We start from the raw sequence: 20,103 nt of genomic DNA on the forward strand, positions 1-20,103 counted from the left end.
CCCCTGTCGGGGTGGAGGGGCAGGAATGCAGGATGTCAGTGTCCACTCAAGACCCAGAAGCATGATGTCCCCTGTGTTCCAGGACCAGTCACCAGAGAGGGCAAAAGGCTAAGGGAAAGGGGTGCCGAGCTCAGGGAAGGGGTAGAGGCCCTACAAGGACTACTACAAGGGCAGCGAAGAACTGGCAGAGAGGGCCTGGGGACCTGGGACCCTCCTGATGACCTTTCTCCTTGCTGTCCCAGAGGATCCCCTCAAGTGTGCAAGTGTTCCCCACCCCCACCCGAGAGTTAGAGAGGCAGCATCAGGTGGGAAAGGACTCTGCTTGGGAGGCAAGAGGCCAGGGTTAAAATCACAACAGCTGTTTTTGAATAATAGCCGGCTAACTGGCAGCAGGGGCGCAGTTCGCACCCGTGTGGATTTCCGAGCGACTTCCCTACCCGCTGGGCGGGATTCCCGCTCTGTCGTAAGCTCTCCAGGACCGAGAGAGAACTCCGAGGGAGCCCACCACGGCAGAGCAATGGCAGGGTCGGCTGCGGCCCCCACAGATAATCAAAGTCCAGCTGCCAAGACCACCCAGTCACCCTTTTGGCCCCGGGCCAATGCCAACCACTTGGGTCAGGCCCCGCCCAGTCGGCAAGACCACGCCCATTCCCATTGCCCCGCCCTTGTGTTCTAGCGCCCCCTCCTTCTGGTGGGGAAGACCTTCCACTCAGCCCCGCCTCCTGGCCCCCGCTCACCCCAGGTCCCTCGCTCCCCGCCCACATAGTACAGGCCCAGCTTGGGTCAGGAGGTGGGGCTGGGGGATACTTGCACCAGGTGGGCCCCAGGCACCTCTAGAAGGCCTAAAAAAGTAGCGCGGACAGGGCCGAGAGCAGGGCCTCCGAGAGGGGGCTCGGCGTAGCAGCCCGGGGACTGCGGCCCGGGTGGGGACAGCCCCTGGGACATGGGCACCTCTGGGTAGGTCCTCCGCCCGCACAGACTGCGGGCGGGGCGGCTGTTTGCTCAGGGGGGCGGGCCGGAGGAGGCGTTTCTCCGCAAATGAGCGGATCCGGGTGGCCCCTGCTGCCCGGAGCGGTCAGGTGCCCCTGCAACCCCAAGCCCGGGGCCTTGCCCTCGCCATGGCAGAGCGGCGCGGGGGCCTGGGGGCTCGCCTGGCCCGGCGCCTGGCCGGGCTAGGGGTCCGCAGGGAAAGCAGGGAGAAGCGGACCCCGAAGGAGGCCAGAGCCCCGGATAGGTGAGGGGGATAGGGGACGGCCACGCGGGGCGCCCCTGGGTCCTATGGTGTGCGTGTGTTGTGGGGGGCGCCCATGGGTCCTATGGTGTGTGAGTGTGTGTGTGTGTATGTACTCCCAAGCTGGGCCTGCACGAGATGGGCCTGAAAGAGGGGCCTGGGATGAGTGGGGCCAGAGAGTAGTCGATGTTCAAATAAGTGTGTACGAGTGTCTCTCTCGGGGCATGAAAATACACCTGTGGATGTACCATGATGTTGGATACGTGAATGTGAAACGATCTTTATCAAGTCCCTCTGCTCTTTTACAACGTGAAAAACCACTTTTGCAATTTGGTGGCCGGCAGACTAGGATTTCCTCACCAGAGGAGACAGTTTAAGCGAAATGCAATAGTTCCTTCCGCCCCTGTGGACTTTGAATCTCACATCACAGACCAGTTTACCTCTGGTCTCCGCGTCCCCTGGTCCTGAGTATGACAGGTTCCTGAGCTGTCTTAGACTGCACTGCATTTGCCCTTACATGCCACAGAGAGGTTGTCCCCTCTCGTCCCAGATTGTAAGAACAATAACCCTTTATTTGCCACTTGCTTCGTGCTTTACCTGGATAATCTCATTTAATCCTCACAGCAGCTCTGATGAGGCAGATATTCCGTGTGACTCAGATGCAGAAATGGAGGTTCAGAGGGGTGACATCACCTGGCCAAAGTCACACAGCTGGGAGGTAGTGGAGCCAGGAGACAAGCGTGAGCAGTCTGACTCCAGAGCTCGCATCCTGACACTCTGGGCTGCTCTGTTGCCTTGAGAGACTGTGAGCCAGGGGCCAGGGCTCTGTCCTAACCCCAGGTGTCACTGGCCATGAGACCTTGAACAAATGACTTCATCTCTCTGGGCCCATTTACTGTTAGCTGATATCTGAGTGCAGGGAAAAAGGCTGTGTGGATGGTTGAGTAGAACGGCTGGGAGGGGAGCGTCAAGAGGACCCCAGTAGCTCTTGAACCCCATATCCAAAAAGAGCTTGGGGTGTGCTGTCAGGTATGTGTGTTTGTGTGTCTGTGCAGTTACCCAGCAATTTGTTCTGATCTTATCATGACAGCTGTCTTCAGCCTGCCCTGGGAGGGGTGGGGGCGTGGTGAGAGCAAAGCGAGGGGAGGGGTGTGTACTGCTCTCTCACCCCAAAGAGAGGGGAGGGGACTATGCCTGAAGCCTGGGTGCCCAGGGGTGCCCACACCCTGCCAGTGTCCTGCCCACCCCCACCTGGAGGACACGCCCTCCTCCTTTACCCTGTCTGGCAGGAAACTATCCTATAGGCCCAGGTGGCACTGCCCCTCCCTTTCCCCACTTGAGAGGAGGTGGGGTTGGGGTGCAGGTGAGTCAGGCATGTGGAAGGCTGGGTGGGGGGGCGGGGGGGTGGTGACTGCGCAGGCTCCTGGGCCAGCAGGATGACACATCCCTTTGTGTGCACTTGGACTCTGTTCTCACCAGCTGTGGCAATGGGACTCCAGCACTGAGGCCCAGGCCTCCGATCCCTGCTAATTGCCTGGGTGGGCGGGGGGGGCAGAGTGCCCGGAGGAGGCAGCCAAGGCGCTTCTTCATCTTTCCCCCATTAGTACAGTGATGTCCAACCAGCCTTATGTCCCAATGTCTTAACTTCACTTGGTCCCAGTGTCTTAACTCCAAGGCTCACTAGCTGTGTGACTCCAGGCAAGTCACTTCACCTCTCTGGGCCTCAGTTTCCTCATCTGAACAATGGGGGCACTAATACCCACCTTTTAGGATTATTGTGTGGCTTAAAGGTGATCATGCAGGCACAATGCCTAGTGCTAAGCCTGGCCCAGGGAGGGCCTCAGCAGATGGCGAGCTTTTAAATGATCGGGGCACTGTCTTTTTTCTTTATCCTGACCCTAATATAGGCCTAGTCCCAATTTTTGCCCTAAGCCCATCCCTGTCTCTTTCTCTGTCTGGGGTGGAGTGGATGCCGAGGGAGGGAGCGGAGAGGAGGCTGCAGCACAGACCTCCCGCGACCAGGTTTCAGGAGCTCATCCTGCCTGTGGACCCTGAGAGAAGTGGGTCCAGTCTTGGGGATGGGAGAGGAGGAAGCTACTTCACTTTCTTCCCTGTGCTTCCTTCCCAGGCCCTGGGGTGGCCAGAGCTGCCCTGACCTGGCCCAGGGCCAGGGCAGCACCAGCAATGTCAGCCTCAAGGTAGGAAGGAATCCAAAGGGGAGGAAGGGAGGGAGCTGAAGCTCTGGGAGGGGCTGGGCAGGCCCTGAGAACCCTGACCTACGCGTCAGGCACCTGGAGTTCTCTAGTCCTCCCTCTGCCACTGATTCACTGTGTGACCCTGGGCAGATCACTCCTCACCTCTGGGCCTCAGTTTCCCCTCTGCAAAATGGGGACGATAATGCCTCTCAGGACTGCTGTGAGAAATAAGGTAATGGATGTGGAGCATCCAGCAGGGGGCCTAGATGCTCAGGAAGCGTGAGCTTCCTAAAGCTGGGGCCCCCGGGGGAGGCATATGGGGGCAGTGCCTTCCCAGGGCCCCCTTTTCCACACTCCATCCTTTAACTTGACCTCCTCCCATCTTGGGCCCTTTTTCCCCATTTCCTGCCATGGTTCCCCAGGGGTGACGCTGGGCCAGTGGCTTAACCTTCTGGCCACAGTTTCCCCATTTGCAGTGGGGACCTGAGCCATGTATTGGACAGTGACAGGGGGCCCTCCCCTTGGAGGAGCAGAGGGCCTCCCCTGGAAGTGGCTCAAGCAGCGGTGTGTCTCTCTGTGGTCCTGAATACCATTAATAATAACTAGTGGGGTTTTTTTGTTTGTTTCTTTTTTTTTTTTTTTTTTTTGAGGAAGATTAGCCCTGGGCTAACATCGGCTGCCAATCCTCCTCTTTTTGCTGAGGAAGACTGGCCCTGAGCTAACATCCGTGCCCATCTTCCTCTGCTTTATATGTGGGATGCCTACCACAGCATGGCTTGATTAGTGGTGCCATGTCCGCACTTGGGATCCGAACTGGCGAACCCCAGGCTGCCGAAGCAGAACTTGTGAACTTAACCCGCTGAGCCACTGGGCCGGCCCCAATTACGACTAGTGTTTAATTGAGTACTTGTTATGTGCTGGGTACTCTGCATGGATTATCTCATATGATCTTCACAGTGCTCCCAGGGAGCACATACTGTTGTTATCACACCCATTTTACACATGGGGAAACTGAGAGGCAAGAGGTGGTGCAGCTAGGGAACAGCAGAGCTGGGATTTAAGCCTGGTTGGCTCGTTCCAGGCCCCGACATGGGGAATGAGAGGTTGCATCTATTTCATAGGTGAGTAAATTGAGGCATTTGGAATCAAGGGCCCCTGCTTGATTTGGAATTTTGACCCCAACTTGGCTCCTCTGTTGCCAAGGACACAAGTCCCTCCCTGAAAACTGGTGGTTTGGGGGACAGTGTCCATGTGGGTTTGGGATCTCCCCTCACCCCCACAGCCAGGCTTGGCCCCAGAGAAAGACAGGAGACAGAGGTCAGGTTTGTCCCACTTTTAGGGGAACCCTCTTCCCTGGCTCCTTCATGTCCCAGGTACATCTCTATGCCCAGGTACTTCCTCCCAGGTGTGCTTGGGAATCTCGGGCTAGGAGGGTGCTGGGGAGGTGGCTGAGGCTCTCTGGAAGCCTGGAGCAGGCAGAGCCCATGGGCACTTGTGGCAGGCATGCCCACACAGCCCCTAATCCCCTGGGCAGCTGGTGCCAAAGGGCCAGAGGCCTGTGGACGCCTGGGCAAGCAGCAACTGGCCTGAGAGTTAGGCCCTCACTCTGTGACTTGAGTCCTCCATGTCCTCTCTGGGCCTCACTTTCCTCATCTGTAGAATCGGGGGGGGGGGGGGGTGAGTTAAATGCTGAAGGGCTTCTTAAAGCTCTGCTCCTTTCTCCAGTTCTCGTGGCCCCGGCAGCCTCTTCTTAGGGTGTCTGCTTGGCGTCATAGCTCTGCTCAGCTTCTCCTGTGCCAAGGAGGGCAGCCAGAAGTGTTAAGGGGGTCCCTGGAGGACAGGGAGGAGATGCTGTCACCAGAACCCTGTCTCTGATTCCCCTCAGGCCCAAGGCCAGAGCCACTCAGAATGGGACCTTCGGGCAGGGAGCCATGGTTCCTGGCTTTGGAAGCGACGACACAGCTCAGGGGGGCCTGCTCAGCCCCTGGGGCGCCTACAGAGGCCAGCTGTGGGCAGCGCCTCCGACCTAGCCAACTATGCCTCTGTGCGGCCAGAGAGCTTGGCACTGGCAGTGGCCTCAGCAGAGCCTGCTGATGCCAGGTGTCCCTCAAGCCCCGTGCCAGCTCCTGGACATCTGGAACAGGGAACCCCAGGCTGTACTTGCCTGTCACCCTCGTACACAGCCCCAGAGGTTCCTCTGAGGCCTGAGCCACCCGGCAACCTGGAAGTCCTGCTGCCCCGCCCAGTATCCTTCCCCATGGCAGAAGGGGCAAAGGGCGAGTCTGCCACCCCAGGGCCAGCCCTGCCAGAGCCAGCCCAGGCCCTACACCAGCGTCCCTCTACCAGGAGGACCCGCTACCACATCACTGTCACCCTGCAGGGGCGTGGGCAGGCACCTGGGGAGGAGTGTGAGGAGCCGAAACCGGCCCAACCAGCTCCCCACCCCTGCGGCCCTGAGGAATCCAGAGGCTGGCAGGAGCCTCTCCAGGGGCCCCGCCCCATCACGGGGTGGCTGACCGACCCGCCCCAGGAGCCCCAGCTGAGAGCCCCACGGCATCAGGGGAGCACGGACCAGCGGCAGGAGCTCCAGGCCAGCCAGACGCCTGGGTCCCCACACAGACGGTGAGTAAAGGTGGGTCTCCACGTGGGGCAACAGTGGGAGGGGAGACTGGCCTGGCTGCCTCTTCTTGGGTCTCTGCCTTATCTCCTGGCTTCTCCAACTCAAGGCCCATTCATTCAGCAACCTGAGCATGAGCTGACTCTGCCATCCCCTCCTCGCCCCAACTCTGCCCTCCTCTCCTTCTCCTCACCCACAGACTCCCTCTTGGAACTCACTGCTGCTCTCTTCTCCTGCCCACTCAAGGAGGGGGAGATCACGTCATGGCAAGGATGGAGCAGGGGTCTCCTCCTCCTCAGCAACACCCACCACTCCCCAGTTCTGTTCAGGAGACCACAGACTCAGCCTGGGAATAGGCACCCAGCCAAAGTGCTGGGTGTCCTGGGGCAAGTTGCTTAACTTCTCTGGGCCTTGAGTTGTCAGGTAGATTTGGTAGCTGGAGATGAGGAAAGAGGAGGTGGTTACAGGAACATGCTTTGAACTCCGGAGAGTTGGGTTGCCGAAATAGCAGGGGATGCTTATTAATAATGCCTCAGTCACGGCAATAATTATCCCACCTGGCTCTGAGTTGGCGGCCACAGGAACAGGCGCCGAGATTCCCAAGCCGCGGTTTTTATTTGTGTTGAAATGACTCTCCCAAGTCTGCCTGGTGGGCTGAGAGGGGGCTGGATGGGTTCTGTAAAACTCACTGCCGGGGAGTGAATGTGGAACTTGTCTAGTACCACCAGGAAGGGGCGCTGGGGAAGTCCCTGATGATGACGGCGGTGGCCGTCACTCATGGTTGTTTTCTAAGCATAATTCTATTTAATCCTCACAACAGCCCCATGAAGTAGACTAATCCTGCTCCCACACCCTGATTACAATAGGGAAACTAAGGCTCCGAGGGGTTACGTCACTTGCCCAAGTCAACAAGAAAGTGAAGGGGCCAGAATTGGACCCTGGTGCCTGTGCTGTAAGCACTTCTCTATCCTGCCTCTCGCAGGGGCCTCATGGGCCCTGTGCAGACAGTGGAGGATTGAGTGTGGTTGCTGTGCGGGCCCCAGAGCGTTCTGTGACCTCGTGGAGGTGGATCTGGCAGCACCGTGCTAGCAGAGGTAGCATCAGGGTTGCCCAGGCCTCTGGGCAGGAGTCAGGGTACCCGGTTCTGTGCCGAGGAAAAGAGAGATGTGGGACCCAGGCTGGCTCAGGGACCTGCTTGGGTGCCCCTCCTTGGGGAGAAGGGCTGCAAAGAGAGGAAAAGTGGGCGGAGGAGGCAGGCCTTGGAGACGGAGAAGGAAGGAGCTGGGGGGACGAGGACTCTGCCTGCCACTCCCTGGCTATTTTGGGCCCAGGTGGATAATGATAGACTCGGACGGGAGGCGAGGGCTGACTTAGGGAGGAAGGGGGCCTCCAGGGCCAGCATCCTTCTATGTCCCCCTTCTAGGGGCGGGTTCTCTGGGCCAGGATGGGCAAATATGGGGGGGTGAGGAGGCAGGACATGATTGGGGCTGCAAGTGGGAATGTGTAAGATAGGTATGCATCCATGTGTGTGTGTTCAAGTGCAGGCACATTTCAAGAGGAGGAGGGCTTGGGGCTATGCATTGACTGTGTGTGTATTGTGCATGTGCACATGTGTATGTCATTGTGTTGGTGTGTTTCTGTGAGTGTGTGACTTGTGTGTCTGCTGTGTCTCTGAGTGTCTATGACTCTGTGTGTGTTTGACTGTGTACATCTATGTAAGTGTCTGTGTGTGTTTTTGTGCCTGTGTGGTTCTGTGCCATGTCTGTCTGTGTGTCAGTGTGTGCCTGTGTGACTCAGCATGTATTTGTAGGCATGTGGGCCTGTTGACTGGTTTGGCCTAGTTTGGGGGTGACTCACAGGTAAGGGGGGAGAATCCAGGACTTGTTGGGTTAGATCAGGCTCTTTCCCACACTCTCCCCGCCCCCCCCTCAGCCTCTCCCTTCCCAGCCCCACACACCTTGTTTGGAAGTCACAGGTCACCATCCCAACAAATCCACTTCTGGCCTAGGGCCCTGGAGAAGAGAGGGCTCTGGGAATGGGCACTTCTCTTGGCCCAGGAGAGGCATCCTGGGTCATTGGGGTGTGTCTTCAGAGTAAGGACAAAACGGGAGAGCTATAGGCAGGCAGATTCCAGCATAGTTTGAAGAACGTTCTAGCAGTCATGACTACCTGGGGATGGGACAGGTCAACTGTGAAATGGTGACCTCTCTGTCCCTTGAAGTATGCACGCAGAAGTGAATGATCACATGCCTGTGGAATGAGTGACTAGCAGGGGTGTTGTCAGGGCTTGGTTGGGTTGAGACAGGCACTGAATTCTGATTGTCGGGAAATCACTGACAGTATCTGATCCCACTACAGCAGCTTTCTTTGAAGCTGTTCTGCTGTTTTGCCAAAGCCTATGGGGACTTCCAAATGTGCTTCCTTTTCTTATATCTAATTCTTTGACCCCTGGACCCTAGGATACCACCTGCATGGGAAAGTTGGCTTTGGATGAACCTAACCAGGGCCCAGCACATTACCTAACACAATTAGCACTGAATGAATGAATGAGTGAATCCATCAGTGACTTAGAGCCAGGCTCTACCACCTACTCTCAATGCCACCAGGGACAAGGAATCCCAGCGAGTAGTTGTTGTTCTCACTGTTATTCAGAAAAGGAGAGGACACTCAGTGGGGGCTCAGGGAGGGGGTGAAGCTCCACACTGGGAGGGTCCCAGCAAGGAGGACTGTGGTTCTGCTGGAAGAAAGGGGGCTCCTTAGTGAGGACAGGGGATGGGGGAGGGGGGCTCAGTGACGTGCCACAGTCCAGGGCCGCAGATGTCTGACTGTGCCCAGCTCTCAAGAACTCTGGCCTGGGGGGAAGGATTGGGGATCTTTCTCACCCCCCGCCCCCACCTTCCCTGTACACAAGGCTTTTCCAGGGCCACTCAGACCCTGTCCTGGGCCAGGCCACATGCTGTCATAGCTACCAGTGCTCCCAGAGTCAAGTCAGGCTTCCCTGGGCCTCAGCCCCTTTCATCTCTGCCCCTCATAAAACCTGAGTCACGGCTAGGGCCAAGGGCAGGGTCAAAGTTCTGGGTTCCACCAGCTTCTCAGGAGGAAAGAAGAGATGGAGGAGGGGAGTTGGGGGCATGGGCACATCTCTGGCCCTAACTTCCCTTATAATATAAGGTCTAGGGGCTGCCTTATGGAGAGGAGGAGCAGACCGGAAGACAGGCTGGCCCTGAGGCTGGGCGTGAACAGCCTGACCTCTCTGGTCCTTGCAGTCTAAGAATAGGATTGCCCTGGTCAGTGCAGCCTAGAAGTAAGAGTTGGAGCTGAGTGGTCCTTCCAGGACTACCATGACCCCTTTTAAAAGTAAACCTCCAAACCATAGAGTCTGTTTACCAGATAAATCCATTAGGAAGTTTGGTATGGTGGTGAAGCACTTAGTGTTGGGGTTCAAGTCTGGCCTCTGCTACTGTGTGACTCTGAGCACGTTTCTTAACCTCTCTGAGCCTTTTTTGCCTCATCTGCAAAAATGGAATGTTTGTTTATAATTTATTAATAATTTATTGTTTATGAGGTATCAAATGCATGGGATGCTTTTGAGAATTCAATAGGACAATCACATAAAGCCATTAGCAAGATGTTTGGCACAGAGGAAACCCTCAACAGATGGCTCTTGTTGTTATTACTATTAAAACAGACTCACTAGAGAGTTTCTAGGGAGCTTAGAGGTCTTCTCAGGCAGCTGTTATTATTAACCCCCTGTTTAGTAAAGGAGATAATGGAGCCCCAGAGAGATCAAGGGCGGGTCAGAAAAGAAGTAAGACCCAGGCCCCACCCTCAAGGAGTGAAGGTGAGGTGTGCTCTGCCCAGGGGATCACAGGAATAGCTGGATGTGCTGAGAACCTTGGCTGAGGGAGCAGGAGAAAAGGTGCCTGGACATGGATTCAGATGTGAATTCAAACTCCAGCTTGGCAACTTAGCAGCCACATAACCCGGGGCTGTCACGCCTCTTCTCTGACCCTCAGTTTCTTCCTCTGTACAATGGGGGAAATAATCACAGAGGAGGGAGTTGAGGGAAAGTGCATTCAAGTCCAAAGTGCCGGGTCCTGAGGGGCTTCCTTCAGCCCCGCAGATGCACACATACGTGCACGCACGCTCAGACAGTTCTCCCCAGGTGCTCATGCCAGTTCACACGTGTGCACACCTGCTAACCTTTGGTCACAATTCTCCAAGGTGACCGTGGGAAATTTGTGAGCCAGTGTTTTAGTTTATAGAGCGAGTTTTCCTTCCTTCTCTCCTGCTGAATCCTGACAGTAACGTTATGAAGCACATACTCTTAGTATTCCAGTTTTGTGGCTGGGGGCCTTGAAGCTTTTTCGGGAGAACTGGCCTGCCCAAGGTCATCCAGCTAGTGAGTGACAGGGCCAGGGGGCCCAGCTTTGCCTGAGGGCAAAGCCGGTCTTCCCTTCCCTTCCCTTCCAATGATCGGGAATGGAGTCCGAACAGTTGCCTAGTTTTCAGCTTTCTGGTTTTCTCATCTTCAGGTCCTGGAGGACTAGACTCGGCTCCTTGGGCAGAGTCACAGCCCCATCCACACACCAGTGCATCAGACCCATATGCTTTTGCTCTCCCTTCTCTCTCTTCCAGGCTCAGGCCTCAGCTGCACCTCTTAAAAGACCCTGGCATAGGGAATCATCTGAAAGTGGGGACACGGGTGGGAGAGCTGAGAGAACCATGCCCATTTTATAGATGAAGAAACAAAGGCCCAAAAGGTCAAATGGCTTGCCTGAGGTTCCCCAGCCTGACCTCGGCAGGGGTAGTTAGTCTGCAATGCCGAGAGCCACCCTCACCACCCGTGACCCTGTCCCTCTTCTTCCTGGCACCATCTGCAGGGAGCTGGACCACAGTGTGCCAAGGACACCTCAAGACAGGTTGCGGGGGCCCAACATGGAGGAGGCAGGTGGGCCCCCGGCTCGGACTGAGGCCCGAGTGGTGAGTGCCACGCTGACATGGCGGCAGCGGCCCCCTGCCCAGGAAGAGATTAGACACCGTTTTCGCAAGGTGTCTCTGGTGTCAGGGGCCCAGGTGGAAGCCCCTCAAGAGGAGATGTTTGAGGACAGCCACCATCGAGAGGAAGTCAATGGCTTTGCTACACGGGAAGAAGAGACTGTGAATTACCAGGGCCCCCAGGATGGGGGTGGCTCCAAGAGCTTCCAGAGCCACGGGCCCATCTTTTCCAGGAAGTACACACCACCCCCCAAGGAGAAAAGGCCAGTAGGGAGGCTGAAGGAGGCTGTGGACCAGGTGGATGGCAGCTCCCAAGACCCCAGGACTGAGCCACCAAGCCCAGGAGCCATGGCTAGGACTGAGTACTCGGTGCCTCTGCCTGGGCCCCGTGAACCAAGCCCCCACCCAGGTGTGAGTCACATCAGTGGGAGCCCTCGGAGCCTTGAGGAACGGCGGGTGACACGCACTGTGCGGACCACCATGGTGATGGGAGGGCACGTGGACCGACGGGTGAACAGCTCTGTGACCGTGGGGCCAACGCTCTCGGGTGAGGCCCTGCCAAGGGGGCGAAACGCTGCCCGCACAGTCCGGGCAGTGGTGGTGAGGCCCCAGGCTGAGGGCTCACCCAGCCGCAGTCAGGCCCTGGAGCTGCTAAGTAGCCTGGTGCCTGCTGAGCGTAGCCCACCTACCGGCCAGCTTCCTAGGCCCATGGCTGTTGTGCCAAGGAGTCCAGGTCTGGGTCGCTCAGTAGGTGAAGCCCTGGGGCAGCTACCTGAGACAGGGACAGCAGTGCCAAAGGACAGAGATGCCCTGGCTCCTGCAGGCATCCCAGAAGGTGCTCATCCACCGCAGAACCAGGATGTCCCTGCAGCCCACCCAGACCAAGACCAGGTCAAAGCCCCAGACGCCAGGGCCCATGAGTCCCCAAGGATGCAGGGAGCCTCCAGCCCCACCCAACTCCCTTTCCAGACCTCTCAGGGTCATGTGCCAGTACCCTCCTCTCCCCGGCTCCAGACCCATAACCCCTCCCTGGGCCTAGTCCACCCCCCAGAGCAGCCTGTGGTGCCCACTCACCCCAGGGGTCAGATCACTCTCGAGCCCAGGGGACCCCAGGCCCTGCCCTCTGTAAAAATGGAAGGGCTCACGGATCCCCCTGCTGCCACCCTCCTGCCCATGGTGAGGAGTGAGGTTGTTACGGTCCCTGGTCAACCTCTTGTTCCATCCTCTACAAGAAGGAAGGCTGTGCCCAGCCGAGGAGGTCTGTCCGCTCCATCCTCCCCAAGAAGTAAGGTCACTCGGAACTCTGAAGATGTCCCTACCTTCTCTCTTAGCCAAAAAGAGGTAGTGCAGGGCCCTGGTCGTCCTGCTGACCCATCCCCCACCCAGAAGGATGTTGCGCAGGGTCCTAGTGCTCCTGCTGCCTCACCTCCCACCCAGAAAGAGGTTGTGCAGGGTCCTAGTGCTCCTACTGCCTCACCCCCAACCAAGGTTGTCCAGGCCTCTGAAGGGAGCCCCATATCATCTCCCACACAAAAAGAGGTTGTCCAAGGTGTTGAAGGCAGCCTTGCCTCTTCCCTCACCAAGGAAGAGGCTGTTCAAGGCCTGGCTGCTCCTGCTATCCCATCCCCCCAAAAGGATAAGGTTGTCCAGGGCTCTGAAGAGAGTCCCATATCATATCCCACCCCAAAAGAGGTTGTCCAGGGCCCTGGTGCTTCTGCTGCCCCATTTCCCACCCAGAAAGTGGTTGTCCAGGGTTGTCCTGCTGTTATCCCTCCTCCCTGCTCCTCAGTGGACAAAGTGTCCCCCAGCCCAGGAGGCCCCCCTGTCCCAGTGCCAGTGGGAGCAGAGGCCAGCCTGGAGTCCCAGCTTGTTCCTGACTCCACCAAGGGTAAGACCCTCCCAGAACCATCGAGAGAGGAGGAGGAGATGGCCCTGGCCACTGACCTGGAGATTTTCCTGGATACCCTACGGAGCATGGAGCCCCCCGAGATCCTCCGCACTCACCGGCTGCCACGAGCTCCTCGCTCCTCCTACCTGGCCATGTACGCCACACTGCCCGCCATCGAGGAGGACCAGCCTGGGCCATGGGTGCTGGGACCCAGCCCCCAGGAGGTGCCTACACTGGAAGAAAAGGGGGAGGAAGAGGAAGAGGAGGAGGAGGAGGAGGAGGAGGAGGAAGAACCAGAGAACCCCTACCTGAGTGACGACGAGAAGCTCCAGCGCAGGCAGGAGAAAGCCGGGCCCAGCCCCTCCTGGGACTCCCGCCCGGCCAGGCCCCCCCAGGCGTCTTGCTCTCCTCTGGAGATGATGAAGAAGCACATGGCAGGTGCCAAGGGCCCCCACCCAGAGCTGGGGCCAGAGTGCCAGGCAGGCAGCAGGCCCACTTCCCGTCTTGGAGGCAGCCTTCTTTTTGGTGGTCTGGTGTCTGCTACCAAGGAGGCCCCCACCTTGGAACCACTGGGCACAAAACTATCTGCTCTGCCTCCCCATGGGGCACCAGGGCTCAGGAAGGTGCCAGGACAGCTACCCCTGCTCTGCAGCGAAAGGCCACCACCAGAGAAGCGCACATGTGCCCGGCTCCCGGAGGGGTGGGTGAGTGAGGACTTGGGTGGACAAGGGAGGGCACCTGGCTTCACCTGGGCCAGGGTTTGGATGGTGTGAGGAAAATGGTACTGGGAGGCAGAGTGTCCAGAGGCCAGAGGCTTGGGTCTGATGTCTAGTTCTGTGTGACCACGTTTCTCTGGGCCTCAGTCTCCCTATCCAAACAGGTGGAGATTTGCACTGTGGATTCCAAAGGGCTTGGTGGCTCTGATAGCTTGGCAGTGGGGCAAGGGGAGCAATAGGCACCCAACTCCTGGGACAGGGTGATGAGGCCGCTGTGGGCCAGCTCTTTGGAGGTGGAGGCCAATCAGGAGGATGTTGGGTCCCTGGAATGGCAGGTGGTGGGAGGCAGGAAGAAGACAACCCCATAAGACTTATTATCACTGCCCTCCATTCCAGAGCCCAGCCTTGAAGACCCAGGGCAAGCTGAACACCAGGCCTGGAAAGGTAGGGGTCAGGGGCAGTGGGCGGGGCCAGCAGGAGGCAGGAGCCTGAGGACAGAGTCTGAGGACTCCTACTGTGCCTCCTCCAGATGATCCTCTTCTCGGAGCCCACCTGCCAAGGCAGCAGCAGGGAGGTTTGGGAAGACATCGCTGATGCTTCCAGCTGGGCCCCTGTTGCCTCCATAAGGGTGGTGCGAGGCTGGTGAGTGCAGAGTGCCCAGCAGGGGTCCTGTGTGTGAAGCTGGGGGATGCAAGGGCCAACCTAGAACTACCTAGGTTGACTTTGCAGAAACCCCCTCAGCTACCCAGAGATCCTGCTTTGTGGGTACATCCTCTCCCCACCCAGTGACTGTGGGTCTCTGTGCCCGCAGCTGGGTGCTATATGAAGAGCCAGAGTTCCGGGGCCGGAAGCTGGTCCTGCCAGAAGGAGATGTGGAACTCGGAACCCAGGGGCAAGTGTGGAGTACCCAAGGCATCGGTTCCCTGAGGAGGGTTGTCCGGGTGAGCAGGCTGGGGGTGAGGGCCCAGATGTTGCGCTGACTACCCTGGGCCCCGGGCCCTGAGAAGAGAGACAGCCTCAGGTGCCTAGAGTTGGAATCTGTGGGAGAGATCATATGGGGTAGGGAACAGAAGGGGTTTATTATGGACTCACTCATAGATCCCTGACCTCGGCGCCAACTGGGGAACAAAGGGCTTCTGGAGGATGCTCAGCCTGGCTTAGGAAGGCAGTGGCCAGGCAGAGGCCAAGCCCCAGCTTGGGAAAGCAGCCTGGGGCAGTTTGAGCTGGCGCTGGAAAAGGATTGGATTAGAGCTGCAGAAACGGGTAAGGGTGAATGTGGGTGCTCGCTCACCCCCAGGACCCAGGCTTTCAGGCCCACATCAGACCCAAGGTACCACGGATGTTTGTTCCGTCATTGGCTCACAGATGCTCATTAAGGTCTGCTTTGTGCCAGGCACCACGCCTGCCAATGAGGGGGTAGGGGAAACCTACTCTCTGCCCTGCAGGACTCATGGTCCAACTAGGGTATGAGGGTTGGGTTTGAAGCAGGAAAGCCATAGAACCAGATTGGGGATTTATAAACATCTTTCCAACTGCCAGGAGAAAAGGCTGGATAGGGATCTCGAAGGCAGGAAGACCAGGAAAAGTGATGATTTCCAGCTGAGGGGCACCTCTGAATTTTGAGGAAGGGCTGTGTGGTTTGAAAAGGCATAATCAATATTATAGTTTCATATCTGTAAAGTGGGAAAAAACAATACTGTTTTCATAACACAAATTTACAAACAACTGAAAGTAAGCTTGACAAAATCATCTCGGCCACTAGGGAAAAGCAGAAGAGAAACCAATAATTATAAAAGCTGGGCTGATCAGATGTTTTGAGTTTTTTCTTTTTAATGAAAGGACGAATAACTCTGAGTCCAGAGCTGTTGCCATCCTCCTGGTGAGAGAGGACGAGAGCTGATGAGTCTTAACTAGGGCAGTGGCCCAGCCACGCAAAGGAGGGGACAAGAATTTTTAAAGCCTCTCCAGAAAGACACAAATGTTTGTGGACAATTTGTGAGCCTCTCACAATAAATTCTTCTTTGTGTGGGAGATAACAAGCTACAAGAGAAAAACAAGGGCTTTGAAGTCAGGCGGACCCACATTCACTTGATTCGTTCAGCACTGACTGGGTGCCTAGGGTCTTCCAAGCACGTGGGAGGTGCTGGCTTGCAACCGTGAACAAAACTACACTGCTCTGTTCTTGGCCCTGCTACTTACAGGCTGTGTCCCCTCTGGCAGGCTGCTTAACATTGCTGAGCCTCACTTTCCCAGTCTGTGAATGGAGTAATAACTCCTGTTGGGAGGACCAAATGGATGGGGTAGGACATGCCATTAGCACAGTGTCCTGCACTCAGTAGATGCTTCATAAACATTTGATGAAGGAGTGAGTGAATGAAAATGGTGCTAGTGAGGAAGAAACACCCAGAATGCAGAGAGGACCTGCTGCTTCCTGGGATGAGGTGCAGGTGGTAGTCAGTCTGAACAGGGGTAGGAATTATGTACAACGGCAGGGTTAAAGTTAGACCTCAGGGAGCGGCTGTCCCTCCCACTGGTCCCTCCTCCAGGCTGGAAAGCAGGCTACCCAGAGGCAAGGCGAAGGGCATGGGACGTGCAGGCTCCTGCTGGGAACTTTGGTCTCAGGTCCCAAAGGCCCAGCGTGGGACCAGCAAGGGCTTTAATCTCAGGCCTGTCTGGCTGACCTTGCAGAGAACACCCCAGTCCCCCTTGCTTGCTTCTGGGGAGACAGCCACAAAGGTTTCCCAGAAGCCCCCTGGAGGCCCGCTGGATAGACTTGGGGAAGCAGGTGTGGGCGGGGGTAGTCTCTGAGGGGGCCTGTTTACACTGCCTGTTTCTACCCCTCTCCTGCAGGACTACATTACCCCACAGATCTGCCTGTACTCTGAGGAGGGCCTCAAGGGGGAGGAAGTGAAGCTAACCGAGGTCTTGGAGGACCTCCAGGGCCTGAAGAAGCCCCTGCAGGTGGCATCTGCCATCGTCTCCACAGGACTGTGAGTCTGGGCTATTCTGGAGTCCCTTCATTTAACATTCAGTCTGCTGGGTGCTGGGGACACAGAGGTGACAGGACACATAAGTGCTCAGTCTACTGGTGGGGACAGGCAAGTAAGCAGACAGCGGCAGTCCAGAGTTCTGGGACGGGGGAGCACAGGGTTCAGTGAGCACAGAAACGCACCAAAGCAGCCTGAGGTCAGAGAAGCCCTCCTGGAGGAGGAGACACCTCAGCTCTGAGAATGAGTTGGAACCAGAAGAATCTAAGCTCCATGAGGGCAGGGTTTTGTATGTTTTGTTCATTACTGTATCCCTGATGCCTGAAGCAGGGCCTGGCACGGAGTAGATGCCCCTAAACATTTGTTAATTGAATGAATGGGGGAAAAAGTATATCTAGCAGAGGGAACAGGTCCTGCAAAGGTCCAGAGGTGCGAGATCTAAGCTTGGAAAGTTCAGTCTGGCCGGTGTAAGCAGCACGTGGGGAGATATGAGGCCCAGGCGGAGGGCAGGGGCTGGATCACAGGGTCTCTGTGCAGCTGGATTTATTCTGAGGAATTACTGGGGTGTTTTTAAGCAGGTGTGTGTGCTAGAAAGAACTCTCCAGCTGCTGTGTGAAATTAGAGACAGCCAGGCCAGAGGAAGGGAGACAGATGGAGTAGCTACTATAAGAGATTACGGTGGTGTGAAATGTCCTCCAGAGTCCCCTTGATGGGCATCTCTCCCCCAAACCTCCTTCTCTCCTCTAAACCTTCCCCCTCACCCACCAATCTGTGTCCCTGGGCATCTGGGATGCAATGGCCTCTGCCTCCCCCCAGGTGGCTGCTGTACCCCAAACCTTTCTTTGAAGACATCCCCTGTATCCTGGAGCCTGGAGAATACCCCACCTCAGAGGCCTGGGGTACGTCAGACCCCAGCGTGGGCTCCCTGAAGCCCATAAGATTGGTAAGGAGCAGGTGGTCCCAAGTAGCCTATAGTCAGGGGGAAGATGCAGGGCCTGGCAGCTCCTATTGGGAATGGGTTTGGAGGAGAGGGGGGATTAGCCAAGGGGTGGGGCAGAGGGAGGACATGGGGGCGGTAGTTTTTAGGGGTGTCAGATCAAGTAAATTCTAGGTCCCAGCCCCATGTGTCTTCCCCTACCTCTGGGCTGGTCTCAACCCTGTCTCTTCTCCAGGGCTGCCCAAGTGTGGAGAAGCCAGGGGAGCCCAAGGTAAGAGTCTGGGCTTCAGGGTCAAAGAGGGCCTGTGGGCGGGGTGGGTATGTGTGTGGCTATTGTGGCCTGGACTGGAAGACAGGAGAAGAGGGTGCTGGGGGCCAGAAGCTGGGTCTGGGAGGGTAGAACCGATGGACTCATTGGGAATTGGCTTTTGATGTGTAAAGACCAGGTCAGAGGTCAGAATAGGGATAGGAGTTAGGTAAGGTCATAGGGCTTAGTGAAGGGATGGGGCCCAGTGAGGCAGTGGGAGGGCTTAGCTCTGGGCTGATGCTGGGCAGAGCCATCCTGAGCTGGCTGGGTGTGTTTGGATCCAGATCACTCCCCACTAATCTGACACCCCCCATTCCCCCAGGCTGTGGTTTATGAGGCCCCAGGGTTTCAGGGCCGCAGCTGGGAAGTGAGTCGAGACATCTACAACCTTCAGCAGCCAGAAGACAGCCAGAGCCCCGACCTGGCCTCTGTGGGGTCCCTGCGAATTCTTGGGGGCTGGTGAGGACTCAGGACCCTTCCTTCTCCCTCATCTTCCCCACTAGCCTCTACCCTTGGGGGTGGGGAGTGACCTGGGCTGCCCAGAGGTGGGGGCAGCTGCCTTACCCATCCGACGGCTTTCTGTGATCAGTTGTGTGTGTCCTCTCCCTTCCCCCAGCTGGGTGGGCTACGAGAAGGAGGGCTTCCGGGGCCACCAGTATCTGCTGGAGGAGGGGGAATATGCTGATTGGTCACACTGGGGAGGCTATGACAAGGCGCTGACCTCCCTGCGGGTCATCCGGACGGTAAGCAAGGGCAAATGGGCCATCCCTCTGCCTCTGGCCACAGCCAGACTTGCCCCTGGAACAGTCTGTTGAGGGAAGTATTTGTACCCCCTCTCCTGTTCTCCAGAGCACCTGGAAGTGTTCCCCGAGGTCTAGCCTCTCCTCTTCCTGCTGCTCTTCCCCAGGTCACACTGATCGCCTCACCCCAAAGTCCCCTGGTGGGCTGCATCCCTGGGGTCTGGGCACTCCCAGGGGTTCCCGTCAGTGGGCGGGAGAGACCTGACTGTCCTTGGGGCCCAGGACTTCGGGGACCCGGCCGTGGTACTGTTTGAGGCCATGGACTTCGAGGGGCCCAGCGTGGAGGTGAGCGAGGCATTGCCGGACGTGGAGCTGGTGCAACACGGCCCCTGCACGCAGGCTATCCACGTGCTCAGCGGCGTGTGAGTGACCCGGACTCCGGGCGGGCCGTGGGCTGTTCCAGCCGAGGCGCCGGCTCCGCCCCGCTGACGCCCGCCCCGCCCTTCCTGCAGGTGGGTGGCCTATGAGGAGGTGGGCTTCTCCGGAGAGCAGTACGTGCTGGAGAAAGGCGTGTACCGCAACTGCGACGACTGGGGCGCGGGCAACAGCGCCCTCGCCTCGCTGCAGCCGGTGCTGCAGGTGCGTGCCCGCCGCAGGGGCGGGGCCTCTTAGCGGGCGGGGCTTGGAGTCAGGGATGCTCCCATCGCAGGGGGCGGGACTGGGAGGACCACGCTGGCGGCTCGCAGGGCGGCGGGGGCTCTGGGAGGGGCGGGGCTAATGAAGACCTGAGTTGGGGAGAGCTGCCCTAGGGTCCGGAATATCGAAACCAGAGGAGCTGAGGTTAGGAGCTGGTACTTTCCTTAAGTCTCGAAAATTTGGTCCTTCCCTTCAGGTCGGGGAGCACAACCTGCACTTTGTCTCGAAGGTAAGGAGCTGGTGGGAGCCTGTGTCTCCTCTTCCCTCATTTCAAATCTCTCCCGCTCTTCCCCATTCGGTCTCCATGACCCTCCTTCATTCTCATCTCTTTCTGTCTCTGCCCCTAGATTCAGCTTTTCTCCGGCCCTGACTTTCTGGGCGACCAAATCTCCTTCGAGGATGACCAGACCTCTCTGCCCCCCTCCTTCCAGCCCCAGTCCTGCCGCGTCCACGGCAGCAGGTGAGTACGCAGGGGAGGGGAGGCTCGGAGGTGCAGGGGGCGGGGTTCACCTGCCCTGAAGACCGCAACTCAGTTTGGAAATCCCCACTGCAGGAAAAGTGTCTTTCAAATGATTTCCTTCCTTCGGTTTCCTTGGGATTAACTGTTCTGTCCCGAATCATTCAATCTTAAAACAAAGCAAAATAAATATAAAGCTTGTAGATAGTATGGTATAAAGAACCCCAATCTTGTTTCATCTATCCTTCTGCCGTTTTTTTTTTAGTGGAATATTTTAAATCCCGACCCAACATAAAATTTCACAGGTAAATATTTCAATATGTATCTGTAATAA

General features: G+C 57.2%; 1 protein-coding gene across 10 annotated transcripts in view; it reads left to right on the forward strand.

The window, feature by feature from the left end:
- Nucleotides 1-740: 740 nt before the first annotated feature.
- The window catches only part of CRYBG2 (crystallin beta-gamma domain containing 2), a 34,735-nt gene continuing 15,372 nt past the window's right edge, over nt 741-20,103 (forward strand). For 3 of the 10 annotated variants that reach the window (XR_011432400.1, XR_011432399.1, XM_070250775.1), the window contains exons 1-17: nt 1,015-1,234; nt 3,360-3,429; nt 5,312-6,048; nt 10,927-13,633; nt 14,042-14,089; nt 14,175-14,287; nt 14,457-14,586; nt 16,496-16,635; nt 17,449-17,575; nt 17,805-17,840; nt 18,199-18,335; nt 18,493-18,619; nt 18,899-19,038; nt 19,129-19,255; nt 19,509-19,541; nt 19,660-19,772; nt 20,035-20,074. Coding sequence is in view for 4 of the 10 variants with exons in the window: in XM_070250775.1 (XP_070106876.1) it covers nt 1,119-1,234; nt 3,360-3,429; nt 5,312-6,048; nt 10,927-13,633; nt 14,042-14,089; nt 14,175-14,287; nt 14,457-14,586; nt 16,496-16,635; nt 17,449-17,575; nt 17,805-17,840; nt 18,199-18,335; nt 18,493-18,619; nt 18,899-19,038; nt 19,129-19,255; nt 19,509-19,541; nt 19,660-19,772; nt 20,035-20,047 (4,914 nt within the window). In the remaining 6 variants the exon portion in view is untranslated. Of the gene's footprint in view, nt 1,235-3,359; nt 3,430-5,311; nt 6,049-10,681; nt 13,634-14,041; nt 14,090-14,174; nt 14,288-14,456; nt 14,587-16,495; nt 16,636-17,448; nt 17,576-17,804; nt 17,841-18,198; nt 18,336-18,492; nt 18,620-18,725; nt 19,039-19,128; nt 19,256-19,508; nt 19,542-19,659; nt 19,773-20,034; nt 20,075-20,103 lie in introns of those variants that run through there. The other 7 variants (XR_011432396.1, XR_011432398.1, XM_014737445.3 and 4 more) reach the window with 6 other exon arrangements.

This window comes from Equus caballus, chromosome 2 (assembly GCF_041296265.1).
Source record: "Equus caballus isolate H_3958 breed thoroughbred chromosome 2, TB-T2T, whole genome shotgun sequence".
Lineage (NCBI taxonomy): Eukaryota > Metazoa > Chordata > Mammalia > Perissodactyla > Equidae > Equus > Equus caballus.